The 20,500-nt window shown below is 37.0% G+C and overlaps 3 protein-coding genes and 1 long non-coding RNA gene across 6 annotated transcripts; 1 reads left to right on the top strand and 3 right to left on the bottom strand.

The window, feature by feature from the left end:
* Positions 1 to 581: 581 nt before the first annotated feature.
* On the bottom strand, positions 582 to 5,351 carry LOC102702002 (probable gamma-aminobutyrate transaminase 2, mitochondrial). The gene is made up of 18 exons (XM_006652755.3): positions 5,224 to 5,351; positions 5,016 to 5,097; positions 4,679 to 4,751; positions 4,452 to 4,549; positions 4,189 to 4,281; positions 3,581 to 3,654; positions 3,104 to 3,142; positions 2,857 to 2,945; positions 2,700 to 2,776; positions 2,545 to 2,619; positions 2,116 to 2,163; positions 1,938 to 2,021; positions 1,756 to 1,843; positions 1,597 to 1,675; positions 1,409 to 1,499; positions 1,217 to 1,295; positions 893 to 1,008; positions 582 to 800 (listed from the first exon to the last, which is right to left on the bottom strand). Exons 1-18 carry the CDS (start codon positions 5,349 to 5,351, stop codon positions 723 to 725), a joined length of 1,491 nt encoding a protein of 496 aa, XP_006652818.1. The 3' UTR covers positions 582 to 722.
* On the top strand, positions 1,477 to 2,714 carry LOC102701812. The gene is made up of 4 exons (XR_423444.3): positions 1,477 to 1,684; positions 1,774 to 1,851; positions 1,948 to 2,033; positions 2,134 to 2,714. It is a non-coding gene; the product is annotated as an uncharacterized LOC102701812 (long non-coding RNA).
* A 6,572-nt stretch (positions 5,352 to 11,923) lies between the features above and the next one.
* Positions 11,924 to 14,548, bottom strand: LOC102714733 (MADS-box transcription factor 31-like). Of its 3 annotated transcripts, none has more exons than XM_015836212.2 (8): positions 14,477 to 14,548; positions 13,744 to 13,965; positions 13,305 to 13,374; positions 13,061 to 13,222; positions 12,923 to 12,967; positions 12,776 to 12,820; positions 12,485 to 12,693; positions 11,924 to 12,242 (listed from the first exon to the last, which is right to left on the bottom strand). In XM_015836212.2, coding segments are annotated over exons 2-8 (720 nt in total). In that variant the 5' UTR covers positions 13,932 to 13,965; positions 14,477 to 14,548; the 3' UTR covers positions 11,924 to 12,241. The 3 variants fall into 3 exon arrangements, with proteins under 3 accessions (XP_015691698.1, XP_015691695.1, XP_015691696.1); XM_015836209.2 differs by lacking the exon at positions 14,477 to 14,548 and adding an exon at positions 14,139 to 14,468; XM_015836210.2 differs by lacking the exons at positions 11,924 to 12,242; positions 14,477 to 14,548 and adding an exon at positions 14,139 to 14,468 and having other exon boundaries at positions 12,481 to 12,693; positions 12,923 to 12,964.
* An 897-nt stretch (positions 14,549 to 15,445) lies between these two features.
* On the bottom strand, positions 15,446 to 17,895 carry LOC102701258 (peroxisomal 2,4-dienoyl-CoA reductase [(3E)-enoyl-CoA-producing]). Its single transcript, XM_006652753.3, has 5 exons — positions 17,353 to 17,895; positions 16,776 to 16,935; positions 16,387 to 16,556; positions 16,086 to 16,308; positions 15,446 to 15,922 (listed from the first exon to the last, which is right to left on the bottom strand). Exons 1-5 carry the CDS (start codon positions 17,542 to 17,544, stop codon positions 15,768 to 15,770), a joined length of 900 nt encoding a protein of 299 aa, XP_006652816.1. The 5' UTR covers positions 17,545 to 17,895; the 3' UTR covers positions 15,446 to 15,767.
* Between the last annotated feature and the right edge of the window lie 2,605 nt (positions 17,896 to 20,500).

Genomic DNA, 20,500 nt, shown 5'->3' with positions numbered 1-20,500 from the left:
CACATCAATAGTAATGTATTTCCCAGCACTAGGTTTGGAGACCGATCAATAGTAAGTGGAATCAGAGTCACCGATCGAGTAGCAGTGAAAAAACCAAATTAGCAAATTGGTTTTGCAATGGCTTTTTTTATTGTATCTATCTCGCTATATTTCCGTTTTGATAGTAATGAATGATTTTATAAGACTGTATAACCTCTCTACAGTCAAATTAATTGTTGATGAAGTTCCTTACATGCCTCTTAGTTTTTATTTTAGAAGTTATTTGGTTGGTTGTCTATGGACTTATAAGCTTGCATTTTAGAAGTTATTTGGTTGGTTGTCTAAGGATGTCTAAGCTTGAAAATTAAAGCCACACTTTAGCCTCATTGTCACAACTTAGAACCAATTTAAGGAAAATGTTAGCATAACAAACTTATGGCAAGAACCAAAACTTCACTAACGTAGTTAAACCTACTTGCCAAACTTGTGGCTGGCAACTAAACAACCCCTTGATCCGCAATATCCTCCGCTAGTTAATCAACTGTTTTTTTTCTTCTAAAAATGACTATGCCAGCTTACTAAAAAAACACATATTCTCAACATGCAAAAATATTTATTCATAGAACACTGTAGAATTGTTTGACCATAAATTATTAGAATTTAAAGCAACACAGAATTATCATGTTCACCAGCTTAGATAATTGCTGGTAATATTGCCATCATTATGCTTACAACAGATGCCTCTACCTAGTTTTCTTGGATCTCAGCTCTGCTACTCTTTCCTCTGTGGCCTTTAAAGCTTCCCCATATATGCTCACGAGCTGAAAGCAGTTGAGTATGACATATTAATAATGTTATTTTCATCTATGGCCAGTAATTGAAGAAAAGGTAACAATGTGAAATTTGATCTTACTCCATCAACTTCTCCATGGGTCATTATAAGTGGTGGGGACATGCCAATCACATCTCCAGCAACCTTAACTAGCATGCCACGCTTCTTACACTCTTCTCCAAAGATTTGTCCAACTCCTGAAAAACCACACCATAAACCTTTGCTTATTCCAGGCAAGTCACATTTTGGATAAAGTGTGATATATATACTATGATAACATATCGTAATGGTCCAGATTAGGTAGTAGTTTGCAACTTCCAGTGAGTAGATAACAGATAATGTGCAATCTATATACTAAATTCTATTGACTTATAATAAGAACATGTAATCATTATTATTGCTTACCCCACTCAATAGGGAATGGATCATTTGGCGATTTGTTGTTAGCGAATTCAGTCGCTAGCAACAACCCTACACCACGTGTCTGCATACAAGGGCTCAATAGTTAAGCTTGAACAAAATAAAAGTAATCTTTCTGACATACTTGTACCAGGAGGAGCTAGCTTCATTTGAGTGTTTTGGGCAGAGATATGATACCTCTCCAATAATTGGACTTCCTGCAAAGGCCTTGATTCCCTCCTGGAACCTTGGAGAAATTTGCTTGACATGATCAGGGATATTCCTTTCCCTAACACAAATTTCATGAAAGATTTATCAGGAACTGGAAACTCAATAGCCAGTAAGCACAAGTGCACTGTGTAATGCTAAAAGGGTTTTCAATATACCGGTAAATTTTCAGAGCTTCTAGGGCAACAGCACAAGAAACTGGATGGCCAGAGTATGTAAAGCCATGAGCAAAACCGCCTGTAAGAGGTAGCAGTTCAGCACATGCCAATGTACTGACAAATACTGAGTTCAGACTTCAGAAAGTGGCACTGACTAACCAATCTTATTGCTCTCAGAATGAATCACATCAGATATTTCTGGGCTAATGAGAGTTGCTCCGATTGGGACATAGGCAGATGAGAGAGCCTAACATGGTATGAAATTGGCATAAATCATCCTGCTTCAACTTAATTAACAGTTTTTTCAATGGTTTGAAGAACTCACTCACTCTGTCACTCACCTTGGCCAAGGAGACAAGATCTGGTTTGATGTTGTACATATCAGACCCAAACATGGTTCCCAGCCGTCCAAATCCAGTAACGACCTGGAGTTGATGGTAAGTGAAAAAAGTTTTGCACGAAATTAATTGTTAAGTTGTTTCACCATTTTATGTTGGGATCAGTAGGAGATTAACACACCTCATCTGCTATGAAAAGGACATCGTACTTCTTAAGTACCGCTTGAATCTGTTGGCCGACAACACAGCAGCACATGATGAATAGGTAGGAACAAGTTTAACAGTACATGATACAAATTACTGAACTTATAAATGGTTTTGTACTTTTATTTTCTACCCAGAAGGTACAAAATAGTTACTACTAATCTCAGCCATTGATTAAAATGGGTGTTTTTGTACTTTGTTAATTAAATGATTAGTAATATTTTGTAATTTTGATTTTTGGCAATAAAGATCACAATAAAAGGACAATATTACTCCTTCAAATTTTTACTATATATAATATTGTTGATAGTGTCATTTAATCCCAGTCGTCTGATAAAAATAGATCAACAGTATCGATTAAACTATAATGAAAAATGCGTCAGAGACAGACTATATGTATACCCACCTTCTCAAAATATGTCTTCGGAGGAGGGATGATACCTCCAGCAGCCATTACAGGTTCAGCAATGAAAGCAGCAACCTGAGAGGTGAAGAAGAATTATATCAGTAAAATTTGGGTATGCAGATAAAATGTAAGTTTTGGCATGCAGAGGACTTTACTGTTTCTGGTCCTTCTTTGAGAATAAGATTCTCTAAATTATCGGCAAGTCTGGTTGCAAACTCTTCTTCTGCCTCACCTGTTTACCAAACAAAATCATTTCATTAGCATAATATGCTGGCATGCTTATGTAACACATTTTCTGAACTATAATAGTACCAGGAAGATGGCAGCGCCAGTAGTGAGGACAGTCTGAGTGCAGAACAAGAGGTGCTGGTAGATCAAACTTTTGATGCATAATAGGAAGGCTAAGTGTGCAAAAGATGTTAGTATATTATTTCAAGTATCAATAAACAATGGACCAGAGAACTCAATATTTAGTTGAGAAAATTCTAGAGAGCCCTAGATAAATTTCATGGATAATGAAGGCAAAATATTTTTTTTTTCTGTAAGACATAACACTCACCCAGACAGACTAGCTGATATTAATGTTGATCCATGGTACCTGCAAAAAGGCTTACAGTGAAAATTTTTATATTGAATGTCATATCGGATATTTGACCGAGTGTCGAAAGACTATTTCAAAACTAATTACATAAGGTGGTAGAAAACCACGAGACGAATTTTCAAGTCTAGTTAATCCGTCATTAGCACATGTGAGTTATTGTAGCAGTCATGGCTAATTATAGACTAATTATGCTTAAAAGGTTTATTTAGCAAATTCCTTCAAACTATGTAATTGGTTATTTTTTAACTATATTCAATGCTCTATATATATATCAAAAGATCCAATGTGACAGATGAAAACGAAATTTTGGTGAAGTAAACAGGGCGTAAGAGTTACATCCATTCCAATAATATTGAAAACAATAAGATGGGACAAGCATTGATGGTAACTAGGAGGTAATCAGGATGAATAAAGAGGAGTATGTTATCTGCTTACGCCTTTGATCGCGCGATGATTTTTTTCTTGTTTGGTCTCCCCAATGCATTGTTATAGTACCATACTAGTTTGACCTGCAAAAGACAAACATTTTTGTGCATATTAATACCATGGGAAGATCAGATGAATACACCAAAAGGCCGTTGTATGAGAATTTTGTGGTTGCTGTGAAAACAATTATAGTCGTCTACCATAATATATAACCACTAAATCAAGTAATAAGAAGTTACTAATGAAATGTTGAAAATTTTGAACAATGTGCACAGCATGGAAAATTTCACAATACCAGTAAAAGCTATACCACCTATAATACCGTGTATCTGTGTGTAAAGCGTAAGCTAGCTGTATAAACTACAGGAAACGTTTCTTATAATGCAATGATGCACAGGCAGCACAAGTCTGCTACATGTTCTTGGAGAAGGCAACTATGGATTTTTTTACATTCTTAAAAAATACTTTGAGATAATTAAAATTTTAGTGTAAAATTTTGTTATTTTCAGGTACACTGTATTTCAAGGTACTAAATTTTTACATAAAAAATATGATACCTCGAGTTATTTTTTAATAAAAATGGTAAAAAAAACTCGTTGTTACAACCACAATCCTACCTGAGAGTCATTTGCTTCTGAACCGCTGTTTGTAAAGAACACTTTTCCCATTTCCCTGGCAGTGAACATGCCGATAAGCTCCTTTGCAAGATCCTGGAAAAAAATTAATCATCAATGCTTGCAATTTTAATAGCTGTTAGAAATAAAACCAAGAAATCCAACACAATCGTTTCCTCTTCCATTCTTGCTTGAAAAAAAAAGGAAAGAAAAAAGAAAGAGAATACAAATGAACTAATCATTTACGAAAAATGCAAAATGTATACCAATGGTGGCTTGGTTGTACTGTTCCAAAAAGAGTGGTAGAATGGCAACTTGTTTAATTGGTCGGTTGCTGCTTTAACTAACCGAGGCTCACTGCCACCTGAAAACATGGCAAATGGTATGTGAAATTTCCCCTAAATTAAATTGTGGTGCAGACATCACCATAAAAATTCACCAATCTTCTGGTACATGAACACAAAATCACACTCAAGAGCTTGCATGCACATACCTAAGGCTGTACACCACAATCCTGCAAGTGCATCCAAGTACTTGTTCCCCTTGCTGTCATAAACATAAGAACCCTGCATATACACGCCAATTAATACGTTATAGCGATTTTTCGATCCTCTGTCATTATATCAATGCTATTACGATCATTGGTATGCAGGTCTCATCCTCTTATAGACCCACATGTCAATGACGATAATGACATTGACATAATGACAGGGGACGCCAATCACCACATTACCGAAGGTTAGCTTGAGAGACATGGTACAAATTTAGTTCCCAAGACAAGTGAAAAAAATAAAAAAAACAATGCAATGCCAGAGTTTATAGTACGCAACCTCCGATCTCTCAATAATGAAGGGGTGGTCTTTGGCCTGCCATCCGGCAGTGAATGGTGACAACATGGAGTGCCCCTTAAACCTAACAAAAATATAGTTTGTAAACAACAAAAAAACTCTACATTTATTCGTTACACATAAAAGAATGTTTAGTATAAAATTATATATGTAGCAATATGATGAATCATAATATTTGTTTCCAGTGTACCCAGCTTCTTCAGGTGAATCTGGCAGAGGAGCAAGTCCTGTGCTGAACTGCCTAGCTGATGCATGTGAGGTACAACCTGTTTGTCCCTGAAAGCTTCCAGCAAAAGCAGCATGCCTTATTAAGTTCATTGCCTGTGGATTTCAAATGAGAGGACACATCATGAATTGGTGAAGAAAATCCAATTCTGATTTCTGAACAGGCACATCAAAAGAAAAGCTCATATACAATAATCAAAGAACGCTACTCCCAAAGAAGAAAGTCTATAATGATATGTCTTCTAAATATATTTTTGCCCACGATTTTTTATTAAAATTATATAATAAATAAGTAAATTTTATTTCTATTAGAGTAAACTTTATGACTCGTTTATGAGATTTGCTTCAGTCCAACAAAAAGTACGTTGCGGTATCAAATTATTTCTGATCGTTGAATCTAATACTGTACATTCTACCCAACGATATCCAATGGAGTTGATTCAATGGTAGAAAACGATTTGGTGCCTTGAGGTATCGGTGCATCGAGGTATTTTTTGTTGGACTGGTGCAAATCTCCTCGCTTATACATGTTATTTTAGTGATTTCAAACTATATATTTTAAAAGTTTGGTCAAAATTTTAAAAGTTTGAATACATATTTACCCAAAACAACAAGAAACATGCAAAAAATGCTATTACCTATGTTCCACGTTATAAGATTTTTTGTCGTCCCTATATTTATATGAATGCGAATGAATATATGCTAATGAATATAAACACATATCTAAAACATATAAATTGATCTATGAATAGGTCTTTAGTTAGACAAAAAATATTATAATATGAAACAGGGAGAGTATATGTAAGGACACGTGGAAGGGAGAGAAAAATGAAAAATAAGAATTGTTGGCTCTTGTACAACATTTAGCTTGATACCTGCTTCAAGATAAATACAATATTAAATATATATGAAAGAGAGAGAAACATATGAGAAAAATAGTAGAGCAACCTTATAACTAATCTATATTTTACATGTAGCTCTAATATAAACCTATAGCTAGTAGTTAGTTCTAGTATCAAGTTCGCTATAATAAAGAGATTTGCTTCGGTCCAACAAACAGTACCTCGAGGTACCGGTACTTCGTGGTACCAAATTATTTCTTATCATTGTATCTAGCTGAGTAGGATGTGCACGGGTAGATTCAACGATCAAAAACGATTTGATACCGCGTGTATCAGTACCTCGAGATACTTTTTATTACTTTTTGTTAGACTGAAGCAAATCTCCTGAGTAAAAGCATCTACAAAGCTCCCTCCCAATGATAAATATTGCTGACTAGAGATATTCAATACTTAGAGATAATATATTTTTATACTAGAAAATATGATACCTCAAATTAACATTTTAAAGATGGTAAAAAGCTTAGCAAGAGCTTTTCGCCTAAAAAATATAGTATCTCTAGTTACCTCTAAAAATGATTTTAAAACTCCTTTATATTCTTAAATAGCCATAAAAAAATAAGATAATCCTTCGACATTTCATGACTCGCAATAATCGTAGTGGAAAAAGAGCTGTATGTATACGTGCGTAATGATAAATTTTACGGTGATTAAAAAAGTACCGATAGATATCATTTTTTTATTCTAAAATTTTGGTATCTTGGTAATACGAATACCTTAATATACCATCTCAAGAGCGATAATAAAACTGATACATGACACATCACCTGGGCAGTGGAGCCGCTCGATCTGAGCAGGCCACGAGCAGCCATCGTCTCCAATTTCTTTTCCTTTCGCCCAAGATGAACTACTCTTCACCCTCTCGCTCGATCGTTCTCTTGAGTCCCTAGAGAAATCAGCACTTCTCTCTCTTTATATATAGGTATAAATATATTATTTTCTGTAATTACATATGTAGATATGCAATATTAATTTATGCAAGTGTACGGGCAGATATATATCAGCGGCTCTCGCCGTACAGTTGTTGATCCCATGCTACGTACGCACAACAGTGTGGCAGATGCATACATTTATTGTTGCATGTCTGTTAATATTTTTTTCATATAACTTTCAGCTGATAATATATATATATATATATATATATATATATATATATATATATATATATATATGCACTATTTAGCCCTACACATTACCTGGTATATTGTCTACTACTAAAATAATAATTAATTATAAATACGATCACTCGTGTTCAAATCTAGAATTTGAACCTAGGCGGGCTAGTTTTATTTTTACCACAAGAAACTGCTAAAACAACTTCCCACAGAAGGTAGGAATTAAGTTGGTGATGGCGACATTGCTAGTACCACTCACCCCTACCATACCATCTTGTCGGATTCAATTATGATATGGTCATATCTTTTCGCTTATGTTTACGAACCAAAATTTATATTTTAAAACTTAAATTTAGAGCTGATTTTAATATTTTTTATCATAGTTTATTTTGTAGCTTTTGTTTCTAGATCACTAAGAACGTGTATATAAGAAATTTTACCTATAAATTATTTTTTAACCATTAATAAGAGATTTCGCTTATGCATCTGAACAACCTAAGGGATGGAGCTACAGTAAACATGACGCATTCAATATATTGTGGTAAGAGTTGTTAGGTTCTATTTAGGGATAAGCTTGAAGAATACTTCAGTATGCCTAGCTCAATTTTCTCAGGTAGTCGTTTGTGATCAAGACATGTGATTGACGGTTGGGGGGCATGCGCAAATCATCGTCAATGCATGGTTGTTGTTACAAATTATTTCCTCCACGTTTTTTAAAAATGTGTTTCTTGCAAAAATGTTTAGATCACTTGCTCGATCTAAGCTATTTCTTTAGTTTGTAATATAATATCTAAGGACAAATATCAATTGCAACTACTATGAGTTTTGGGTCACTTAGCATTTCTTTTTTGAAAATCATTAGTACGTAGGTCACAATCTTGTTAGTTGGCATAACTTTGTTGCTCAAATTATGCATATTTAAATATTTTATCGTTAGCTGATAGCCGCTAACCTGAGTACTTAGCCATCGTGGAAACTTCGTCAAAGTGGTCAGTTTTGGTCTGATCAATGTATTTAACTTTAATTAACCATGGGAATATAGAGTAATAAGATTTCGTGGAAGCTGAAGAGCCTATTAAGTAAAGATTTTTATGAGGTATATGTCTAAGAGATAATCTTAACCAAAGATAATTTAGCGAGAAGAAATTAGAATGGTAGCAAAAGATAGACTACTTTTGCATGCATGCTAAATTAAACTATCCAAGATCTACTCTTTCATGGTTATTTGCTAAATTAATTTGGGGAGTTGTGTATCTCTTTTGATATCAAATCCCCGAATAGTATCTCTCATATATTGAGAATTAACTCATTTGGTATTGACTGGAAAACTAAAAAAAACTTATCCTAGTAAGAATATATGTTTTATATTGGCATATTCTGGTAGAAGCATCTGATTTATGTTTATGTGGCTTAGCGAGAATAATATAGTTTTTCTTATAAATCTCCAACTAAATCTTATATGTATCAACTTTTGGGGGCAACATACTAGCACAGTTTTATGCTTACACAGGTGTGACGAGGATACAAAACTAATATATACTACTTTAGAATAAGGAGGCCGGCTAGAGTGAACTGAATGGGCATTTTTCTAAAAACTTTTGGCTAAACCAAGTTTCGTAAATCATAACGGTTTTACACGATTTAAAACCCAAATCATATAATATTAACTAAGTGCACCAAGAAGCTAGCATGTGTTAAGGTTTGCAAACCTAGAATGATATAGGCATAAATTATTTGTAGTATGTAAACTTATTAAAAATACAACAAATAAATGAGATAATTGATAAATGATATTTCTCCCTTCTTGAGGCGAAAACCCCTCGGTAAGACCCCCAGTAGAACCAGGGGGTTAGTTTTCAAAATAACCTATGGTCAATAAATTTAGGAACAATTGCATAACTAGTCTTACTTTAGATTTTAAATACGGATTTAGTTCTGTTTTTTTACTTTACAGATTTAGCCGCGCTTTTTAAAATTAAAGCTCTCGTTTGACCCTACTCCATTAAGCTAGGTTAACGGTGTTAAGTGAGAAAAAATGGACGTCTTTATCCTTGCACATTTGACCATATTTTGTTGGTGTTATTTGCATATTTAGCCATGTTCTTATATGTGTACTTTTAAGAAATATTTGTAATATTTAATATGTATTTAATAAATTTGAGTCGGTTTTGATTGATATTTGACTGAAGTTTGATAAATTTGACTAAGATTTAAAACACATTTGATTAAAATTTGAACAAACTTAAATTTTTTGTGGTAAACAAAATTGACATACTTTTGTCTTTTTTATAAAATTTTGATAGCATATTGCCTGCAAAGCAATATCCACAGGCAGAATATGATTTTGACGGGAAGCGCAACCGAAATACAGATCGCAGCAAACCGGGGCAGCCGTGCGCCTTCTTGGCTGCTGCCCCGCGCGCATGCCCGCCACGCTCCCGGCCGCCGCGCCCTGGCCGCAGCAGCGTGCCAACCCGCCACGTGCCCGGCCGCTGCCCGCCAAGCCGACGCCGCGCGCGCCTGCCCGCCGGACGCCACACGCGCTGGCCGACGCTGCGCGCCTGCCCGACGCTGCACGCCGAGCCGCCTCCACCCCAAGCCTGGCCGACGCCGCCGCACGTCTGCCCATCGCCCCGCGCCTGCCTGCCGGACGCCGCGCCCCTAGCCGCTGGGCGCCCCGAGCCTGGCCGACGCCGCCGCGCGCCTGGCCCGCTCTTGGCAGCCAGCCACCGGAGCGCCGGACTGCCGCCGCCCATCGGCTCAGTTCCAACCGAGGTGGGGTGGGGAAAGTGCATATAGGGTTAGACAGCGGAGAGGGGCATTATTGTCATTTTGCGTTTTTATTTTATTTTTTTATTTACACTGCTAACGGTACATTAACAGGGCTAAATCTATAAAGTGAAAAAAATAGGGCTAAATCCTTAATTGGACTTTAAAGTAGAACCACTGTGAAATCGCCCCATAAATTTATGATATATCCTTGGTACATCAAGGTAGTTCTAAGTTGAGCTAACAACACTACCGTAAGTAGTTGTTTTTATTGAAGTAACCTCGGATTATTCATCAGCTAAAAAACCGTAACTGAATTAGCTAAAGTTCTCTCTTCTTTTTGTTTCGCGGGGGGTTTAACTAATTTTTTTGAGGAATATAAGCTATCTTTCATTTATTGCTTATTCTTAAGCCAAAATTTAAACTTTATACGTTAAACTTGAAATTAATTTTAGATTTTTTATTATAATTTATTTTTCAACATTTGCTTTTAGATAATTAAGAATATGTATATAAAAGTTTTATACATAAATTAGTTTTTAATCGTGGGTCTACTTCGCTTATACTTATTTTAAGTAAAAAGACTACAACTATATATCACTTCACCACCCACGGGCTATTGCGGGGTTGGTTGGTGGTGGAATAATTTCTCCACTGTGTAATGTGTCCTAAGTAGGAACATGCGTGCTTAGTACCAGAGTATTTACATTATATTTCCTGTTGTTATATTTTTTCCTCTCTTGTATGGGCTATGAATTATAAAATCCGCATCATCCGCACAATATTACCATGTGAATTGAAAAGGCAGTGCTCCCTTTTAAAAATGTTACCGGGTATAAGTGTGATGAATATACCCAAAATTTCTGATTTTTTTGATACATATGTCTAATACTTCATTCTCGGACTTTTTTACATGCATAAACAAATCCACTCCTGATATTCTTTGTGGTGAATTTCATTGGCAATTGTCGAGTGAATATCCAGCCTTGAAATCCGGACTCCGCTACTAATTACGTGAATGAGATTGACTATACATCATTTGACGGATTTTTTTCACTAAAATCACATGAATATAATTACAAATATAATTATAATACAATTGATATCTAATTATAAATATAACTAGTATATTACTAGTGTGTAGTCTCATTTACCAAACTCCATTACAATAATTACTCAAAAAATAAAACTTTTGTGGAACCAATAAAAGAGGCTAAAGATAAGTCCTTTTAGGATTAAAGGAGTATAATTTTATAGTTGGTCACTTCTTTTTCTAAAATTTTATAATATTAAATAGGTATAACTAGTTTTGCAACAGTAAACATATTCTTCAAATAAAATGTATTTACATTTAGGCCCTACGAAATTAATTATATGTATTTGACACTATATTACTTTGTATGAAAAAGCGATCAATTATAGAGGGGTAGATGTCATTTTGGATAGAACTTTTATAGTGTGTCTTCGTCGGAGGTTATTTGAAATATAGATCTGAGATTTTGTGAATATATATGTATGAGATTTTCTAATAAATAGTAGGACATCTAAATAATGTTAAATGAAAAGGTTGTTAATTAAAGTTGTAGATGTCATCAAGCTCTATAATTTTGATATAATGTTTGACTTTATCCAATTTCATATGATCTATTTTAAAGATACCATAGGGTAAACTATAAAACAAATTTGTATTTAGACCCTCCACATTAAAAAAACACCATCTCACCCCTTGCAGGGAGCGTTGGGAGTGTGGCTTTGTAAATTTTGTAAACAAAAATATACATTTTGCAAATATTTAAAAGATAAAGTATATAAATAAAAAAAATCCTCAGTTATTCGGCTCATCCATTTGCTTTCCTTCTTCCGTTCTCCTTTCTCCCTCAGCAATCAACATGCATTTTTGTTTTTTGAGATGAAACCATTAGACACCTTAATTACAAACATGCAAGTAGTTCTTTTTTCAGATAATATAAGTAGTCTTTGAAAACACACAAGAAAGCCACCCATACCATTAATTTACATCTAACATGAGAAAACAGTTCAATAACACATATCATTAAGTTCAATAACACAGATAATGTGAATTCAGTTTATTTTCAGCTGGTTAGTATTAGAGTTCTGTAGCAGATTCAGGCAGAGACGAAGCTCATTATCCTCAACCAGCTGCTCAGTTCCATTCCGGGCTCCATGGCGTCCCAAGGGTTCTGCAGATGACGAACTCAACTTGTCAGTGTATAAGTTGCTTACATATCATCATTCAGTTTCATGACTGATAAAAAATTCAAAATGTTCCAGGTACCCACAGTTCTCGTTTACAGTACATTTGAGTTTACAAGAGTTTAATTCTGTCCTTTAGCAACTGTAAAAGTGACAAGTTGAAACTACTGATACCGGAGGGTTTGTCCATGGATCAAACGAGTAGCCATAGACGAGGCAGAGAACTCACCACAGCCGGAGAACGTAGCCATGGAGGTTGGCCTCCTGCAGGTTGGGCTGCAGTGGCTGAAGCTTGTACTCGTGAAGCTGAGGTGAAAGCTGCAGTGCTGTCATGGAGGATTCAGCATCCTGATTGTACATCTGGCTTCCCACATCCCACCACGGAAATGGTTTCGGATTGACCATTGCAGCTGCCTGGGTCTGATCACTGGCCAGGTTCTTTTGACAGGCACAGACAAGTTGAAATATAGAGAAAATTTACAACACAATACCACCTGAGCTGAGCTTGTACAGGGTTTACCATGTGGCACAGATAGTTGCTCTGGTCTCCTGGAATTTGCATCTCCTATCGGAACAGAAAGAGCGCGATCAAGGCATGATTGTTATTTCAAAACAGTGTGATAAGGTAGGGAAGAATAATGAGTCAATGCATCCTCTCCTTACGTACCCTGTTGCGTATATCAAGAAGCTGCTGGTCAAGTAGTTGTTGCTGCTACAAGTAGGATGTTAGCAATGAGCAGTGATGAATCCAGGGTTTTGTCAGATAAGAGAATTACAAGTAGTGCATCATGCTTTTAGTTGTTACCTTTCTTAGACGAACTTTGTAGAGAGAGAACTCAATCTGCTGCTCAAGATTACTCACATCTTGCAAAGTCAGTGAAGCCAAGTCATCACCCATATACTGTTTCATAATGATCCTAAGTCTGTTGCTCTCATCCTTCATTCTTGTCATCTCATGGATGATTTTCTGTAACGCAAAAGAACAAGTTTAGGTTTAGGTAGTAAAAAACTAATGGCAATGGTTTATAAGAACTGCTGAACTGGTGTACCTGCTGGACATCCATCTCCTCAAAACGGGTGCTGGGGGCTTTGAGGTATCTATCAAAGATATTTGTAATCCTTCCAAAAGAAAAGGATGCATGTATTTGATTATTATCAGTTTGTCTCATAATTTTCAAGTAGCCTAAGCTAAGTTAAAATGATCATAGGTGGCAGAAACTTGTACAAACATCAGTTGAGGACTCGCTTGAGTTCTTTACTGAAAAATCAGTTCAAACATGATGAAACATTGAGGATTATCAGCAATTTCCAGCACAAGTTCTGAAAGAAGCATAGAAAAGATGCAAAAAAGACAGACAACTGATTGAACAAACCAAAGAGATATAAGTCACAAAGAGTAACTTCGAGATATCTGAATTTCTATTTCCCCACGAAAATAACATAATGCAAACAACAGACGATACTTGAAACAAGAAACAGTATGCACACCTCCATGGGGCGCTGGAGTACTCGTACATCTTGCCAGTGCCAGAGAATATAATCACCCCAATTTGTGCATCACAAAGAATGGCCAACTCATTTGCTTTCTTGAGCAGCCCCATCCTCCTCTTGGAGAAGGTAACTTGGCGGTTTGTCAGATTTTCGATCTTTTTAAGCTCTACTTTCCCACGCCCCATTGATCTGGTTGGTTCTTCTTTTCTCCTATTCAGCCTGCAAGAGAGTGTTCTTCAAATTGTAATAGCCATGGAAACAAAAGCTCAAGTAAGATGAGAATCAAAGTAAAGGGTTTCAGATACTACATGATACGAAATTTATCAAATTGCTTCATATTGTAAGCGTGTGTGTGTGTGAGTGACAGAGAGAAAGAGATCAGCCTTCTGTACCTGCTGGCTGCTTCAGACAATACAGAAGAAACCAAAGGGTCAGGCCATCTTTATATGCCACGAAGTTCTTATCTTGAGTAATAAAAGACCGCTACAAGTGATGATCTATTGTCAGGCTATCCCACTATATATTACAGCAAGGAACATACCAAACCACAATCAGATTGAACAAGCAAATTAAGCCATGTTGCTAAATTAACTTTCTGCAAATTTATGCCATTTATCAAAATGTATTCGCCCACAGACTTTTAAATTAGCATGTACACTCCGGATATCTTTCATGCAAACCAGTGAAAACAACAATATGTTCTTAAATTAGCACCAGCTTGGATAAATACCCAAATAATATACAGGTAATGCATGATGATGGAGTTTATGTGTGGGTTTGTGTGTCTTTTGAGATGATACCAAAAGGCTGGAAAATATAGTGTTGGAAGCTTGAAAGAGCCTTGCTGTGGACAGCTAACTGCCCCTGAGCATAGCAAGTGATGAGCTTGCAGGCAGGTTTCTCCTATAAGAAAGCTCAGCTAGAATTGACCAAGACAGAGAATAACTAGAAGCAATAATGTTTTCAGTAAGGCAGCTTCTGGTCCACCCTACACCTAACCTGCTGCATGTCAAAATCAATATATGACATATCCAATCTTCACTTTGTACCAACGTAAGTTCCTGAGCTTAGCAGTTCTAGTCTCAAAAGATGAACAATCATACTTCTCTCTGGAAACGTGTTTCAGACTTTCAATGCTCATCCGTTGCAAATGCACTATCCTAAAAGATGGGAGTGCATACTAAACTTACATTCAGAATAATTTAATACTGATTATCTTCCGATTCACAAGAGAAAACGTGTCAAATGCAGTTGTTTCTTCAGGTTCTTTACTTGTGAACTTGTTCAGATGCTCATTTGTAAGTCATGATGAAGAACAAGCAAAACAAGATGACAAGAGAACTTTTCTTAAATGGAGTACTCCAAGAGAGTTCAGGCACCATCATACTGACTTATAAGGTAAAGAAATTATGCGCTCCTTATCAGGAGTCAGTTGAGGCACAGGAGGCCAAGGCTCATACAATTTTGCCTGGTCTGTCAGTATCTGTTTTTGTTTTTCTAGGAGATCTTGGCCCTGTTCACACCTAGTAAGGCATATAGTTGTTACTGTTTTAAACATGCATATTCTGTCAAAACCAAATTTTGATTTTTCCTGAATGTTATAGTAGCAGATTACAACCAATTTGCTTAGGTTCTTGACTCTATGAAACATGGAGAATATGTAAGTATTCAGATCTTCAACATAACACTTTATACCATATATCAAAGGTATGAAATGGTGTTCAACTTGTTTAAGTGTACATTTTTCACATATCATGGGAATTTCACTAATGAACACCTTTTTGGCTGGGATTCAAAGTCAATTCAATACAACTAGAGATATGATTTGAATGAGAACCACTTCAGTAAATGTTTAACTCGATCAGCGAACAAAGTAAATGTGTTGAACATGTTACAGGTGATAGGCAGTAAAGCTTAATGACAAGATATAGCAACCTCCAAGGATTCTAGTACTCTACAGGACTTCCCCCTCCGAAAGGATTCTACATGACAAATAGGGGTGATCTAAACCATAAAGGACATCACAATTTGCTTGATGGCACACCAACACCAGAGGTCCTAACCTTCTTCTCAACAACCTTCGAGAGCTCCTTTACTTCCTCCTTTTGAATATGGCGAGGGCGACTTAACCAAAGACCTCCATCAACCACCACTGTAGTCCCATTTACATATTTTCCTGCAAATTGAATCGTAGAAACATGAAATGGTTGCAAACACCATAATAGCAGATAATTTTAGGATTACAACTTTCTGGAAAGTGGCTGCTCAGATGTTATGGAATTTCAGTTGGCAAACAGAACTTTTGGTTATTTCATTGGAAAACATAGAACACAACTGACCTGCATCAGAAGTAAGATAAAGTGCGGCCATTGCTATGTCCCATTTTTCGCCTAACTTAAATAAGGGCATTATTTCTCGACTCCCCTTGCCCATTTCCTCAGGTGCAAGCTTCCTCATTCCAGGAGTGCCTTCAATTGGCCCTGGTGCAATTCCATTGACCCTGATGTCGTAATCTGTTCCCCATTCCAGAGCCAATGATCTTGTTATACTATCAACGCCTGCCTGTAGAAGCCAATCTATCAGGATAAGTCTACTTATTTCAATTCCTTTCTCATCGTAGACAAGAGAAGATTCAAGTACCTTAGCAGCAGAGACATGAATTTGGTACCAGGCTGCAGTGTAATGCAAAGTAGCGCTTATGTTAATGATGATGCCACCAGTAGAGGGGCCTTTCCCTGGGCCACCCTTTTTCAGATACTTGAGAGCTTCATAGCACATAGTGTATGTGCCCACTGTGTCAATGTCAAGAACTGCAGAGAGCAAACTCAGCCAATAAATGAAACATCAAACACTCAAGTAGACTGCAGTATACATTACACAGGCTAATAGCACGAATGTGGCTAAAGAGATAACAGATCAGCACGACTGCACAAACTAGAAAAATCACATGACATCTAACTATCTAAGTGAAACAAAAGAAGATCTTAAGAAATACTACCAACGTACGAGGAGTGATTGAATCAAAGTACCTGTCTTGAATCCCTTGGGCGTCAAATCCTCCGGGGAAGCAAGGAAGTTGCCAGCCGCCCCATTGACAAGAATGTCAAGCCTGCCAAAATGCTGCACCGTGGCGGCGACCACTCTCGCAGCATCTTCCTGCTTGCGCACATCTCCCTCATAACCAACAGCCTGTGCACATGACACCAAGCCCGTTTTATTACGGAGTACAGATTAGGACTAGCTCTGCCTCAAAGATATAATTTTAAAAAAAAATTCACTAGTCAGACCCATGATCTCAGCATGAGATATAAACCACATCTTTTATCTGTATATTTGAGTCATGAGGCCTTATAATAAAACTTATCAGTAGAGAAATCCGACTAGTATGTATACGGTTTCTCCTAAGAAAACTCGATCTGTTCATGAACATAGATAAGAAAGCATCAAACTTTCTATCCAGATTCGAGGTTTTGACTCACCAACAGCACCAACGAAACTGATAGGGCAGAAAGAAACCAATTTCGAGCGGGAGAGGCCGTGGCCGCATAAGGAACCCTAGATAGAACGGTGCTAGGTAGTGGAGGGGTTGGGGATTGGGGGGCTTACCCTGAGGCCGTGGGAGCGGAGGGCGGCGACGGCCTTGTCGAGGACCTCCCGGCGGCGCCCCATGATGGCCACGTGCGCGCCGTGGCGGGCGAGCTGGGTGACGACCTCGAACCCGATGCCGGAGCCGCCGCCGGTGACCAGCGCCGCCTTGCCCTTCAGTATATCCGGCCGGAACGGCGACTCCGCGGCCATCTTGCTCCTCTCCCCCCGCAGCACCAACCACCGGACACCAAGAATCCCGGAAGAGAGGAGGCGGCGGCGGCTACTGCTTCTTGCTTGCTGGCTGGCCGGCCTTGCTTTTGACGGTGGCGCGTGACGCTGACCGATACGGCAGAGAGGGCGCGAGACACGAGGCGAGGGCACGGAGACGGAGATCCCGAGCCGGGGATTCGTGGACACACGCGGGGCCGCGAGGGCTGCGTGTTTTTCTGGTCGCCGTCGTCGTCGTCGTCGTCGTGTAGTGCGAGGTCGTTGTCGCCGGCGACGCCGGCGGTGGTGCGTACGTGGAGCAGGTGTTCTCGACGAGAAAACTGTTTATTTTATGCGAGTCTAACTAAAATTGGTCTGTTATTTGACGATAATTTGACACTTTATTTGTTATCTAATTATTTATGTGGCGTTAACATATGAAATCTTTTGAGTCAGGGTAGTATGTCAAATAATTGCAGCTTAATTTTATCGGTGTTAAAAAATTAAATCCCTTAAACTATTGTTTTTTTTGAAATTCCTTAAACTATTGGATGAGTTTCAATCCCATCACTCAGGTTGCAAAGTGGGAAAAAAAGTGTCGTTCCGATAATACTAAGAAACGGTCTTTGGCTGATTTGGTGCTTACATAGCTTATTTGACTTGATTTTGTCACGTTTGATGTTAACATAGATTCATAGAAGATGGACGAACGGGACATGTCATTCTACATGTGGGGTGTTTTTTTTATTGAGTAAACCTCATTTTGATCCGTGTAAAACACGTCTGTATGGTTGTTTGGCTTTTTCAGCATATTGATAAAAGAGAAGTAATTTGTAAATAAAAAAATTTTATACATATTATTAGCAATCTAGAAGTTAAAATTAGAAAATAAACGTTGCCAAAAAATATCAAAATCAACTAGAGTTAAGGTTAAAATTTAAAATTTAAATTATAAGTATAAGTAGAAACGATAAAAATGGAAATGGGTGATCATGTTTCAATTTACGCTAGATATTGGATATACTATTTCCCTCAAAAAAAAAAGATTTTGGATATACTACACTTTCACTTTGCATCAGGCGTAGTGAAACAAGATTCACTTTAACACCAAGATAATCATCAAACCTATAAAAATTGAATGAAATTTTATCTGAAACGGAACTACGTAAAACTTGGTGTTACTTCAAGAAATTTAGTTAAGTTCTACATGTATCTTACAAGATTTTTCTTCAATTATATAATATTTATCTAGTGTAAAGTGAAACTTTTTTTTGATATAACCTAGTGTAGAATAAAGATTATGCCAAAACCGGTGCAAAGTAAAAGAAAGTACAATCTATCCAAAGAGATCATTTTTAATTTTATTTTTGACCGAGATTTTATTTTGAGTAAAGTACGTGGTCGGTCCTTAAACTTGTGACACGGTACCACTTATGTTCATAAACTTAGAAAATACATATTTAGATCCATGAACTCGTTTTAACGTCTAAAATCATGGACCTGATTGGTACATTAAAACGAGTTCATGGACCTAGATGATGCATTAAAACAAATTCTGAATAATACATTAAAACAATTGATGGATCTAAACGTACATTTTACCCAAGTAAATTTTTGATGGCGAGGACCACGTGAATGGCCCAGAAGCAGAAATAAAGTTCTTGGCCCGTTACCCGACGAAGGCCCAGTAATAGGCTCCGGGCCTTTTGGGCCAGCCTATTGGTGGGCCTATGAGTCCAGTAGTCGCCGTTCGCCGTCGCCAACACAGATGGCCATTGGAGAACTAAACCCGGCCGCCGTCGCTCGCCGCAGAAGGGATATTCCGGCGCGAGAATTCAGATGCCACCTCGCTGCCTCGAGATGCCGACTACTCTAACCAGCGCATTACAGCACAGTACTCTACTTCGAATATTATTTTACTTTTTTTAGCTTATGCTTATAACATAGGTCAAAATTTAAATTTTTTACTTTAAATTTAAGTTGATTTTAATTTTTTTCTGAACCAAAAATTTTTGGATCGCTAAGAATATGTAACTAAAATTTTTATTTATAAAATATTTTTCGTTGTAAATATATCGGTTGGTCTTTTTCATGAAAACCAAAATTTGATGCACGGACAGTACGTCGTGTTCAGGCTAGATGATTCACCACTCGTTTCGTTTACTGGAGGTCGCGAGTGATCCAGCTGAGCTGGCTCGACTGACCCTCCAGCGATCTTGCAAGCTGTAAGTCTTAGGTGTCGTCTTTTTTTTGCTTTTAGAGCAAAGAAAGATGTATTTACAGATAAAGAATAATTTATAAATAAAAATTTTATATATATTCTTTTTATAACCTAAAACCAAGGTTAAAAAAGGTTAAAAAATAGACTAGTATTAAAAAAACCCTAAAATCTAAGATTAAAATTTTAAAGTTTGACTTAAACAAGAGCGAAAAGATTAGGGTGTCAAATTTGAATTTTTAACTATAAATTTAGAATTAATTTTAAGGTTTTTCTATTATAGTTAATTTCCAATCCTTACTTTTATATCGCCAAGAGTACATATATATATATAAGAGTTTTATTATAAATTATTTCTTTCAAATATATTGTTTGTCTTCCTCTCAAACACCCAAAAGATAACACCCCAAATTATTTTAGTTTTATAACTGAAGCTAGCTTACAGGTGTGAGGGAAACTTAGGATGAGCAAAACTGAAACTTGGACAGAATTCCAGACGTTCCTGCTGAAAAATCAATAATGATATTCTAAGTTTTTTTGTTTCATTGAAATTTGTAAAGTTTTATTGCGCATTAATTTTCGATGGCGTCATGCTTTTTTGTCTAGACAGATCAGTACTGACTTTTAGTTTTTCCCTTTTTTCCCCCCTCCCCTTTGCCCAGCACTTTACAAGCTATTTTGTCAACAAAGAACAGTGAAAACGACGTAAGATTAGTCCGGAAAAACATTGTCCGTTAGTAA

The sequence above is a fragment of the Oryza brachyantha genome, chromosome 4, assembly GCF_000231095.2.
Source record: "Oryza brachyantha chromosome 4, ObraRS2, whole genome shotgun sequence".
In the NCBI taxonomy this organism is placed as follows: Eukaryota; Viridiplantae; Streptophyta; class Magnoliopsida; order Poales; family Poaceae; genus Oryza; species Oryza brachyantha.
The sequence above is the reverse complement of the archived record's forward strand: the minus strand, read 5'-3'. Positions and strand labels throughout refer to the sequence as shown.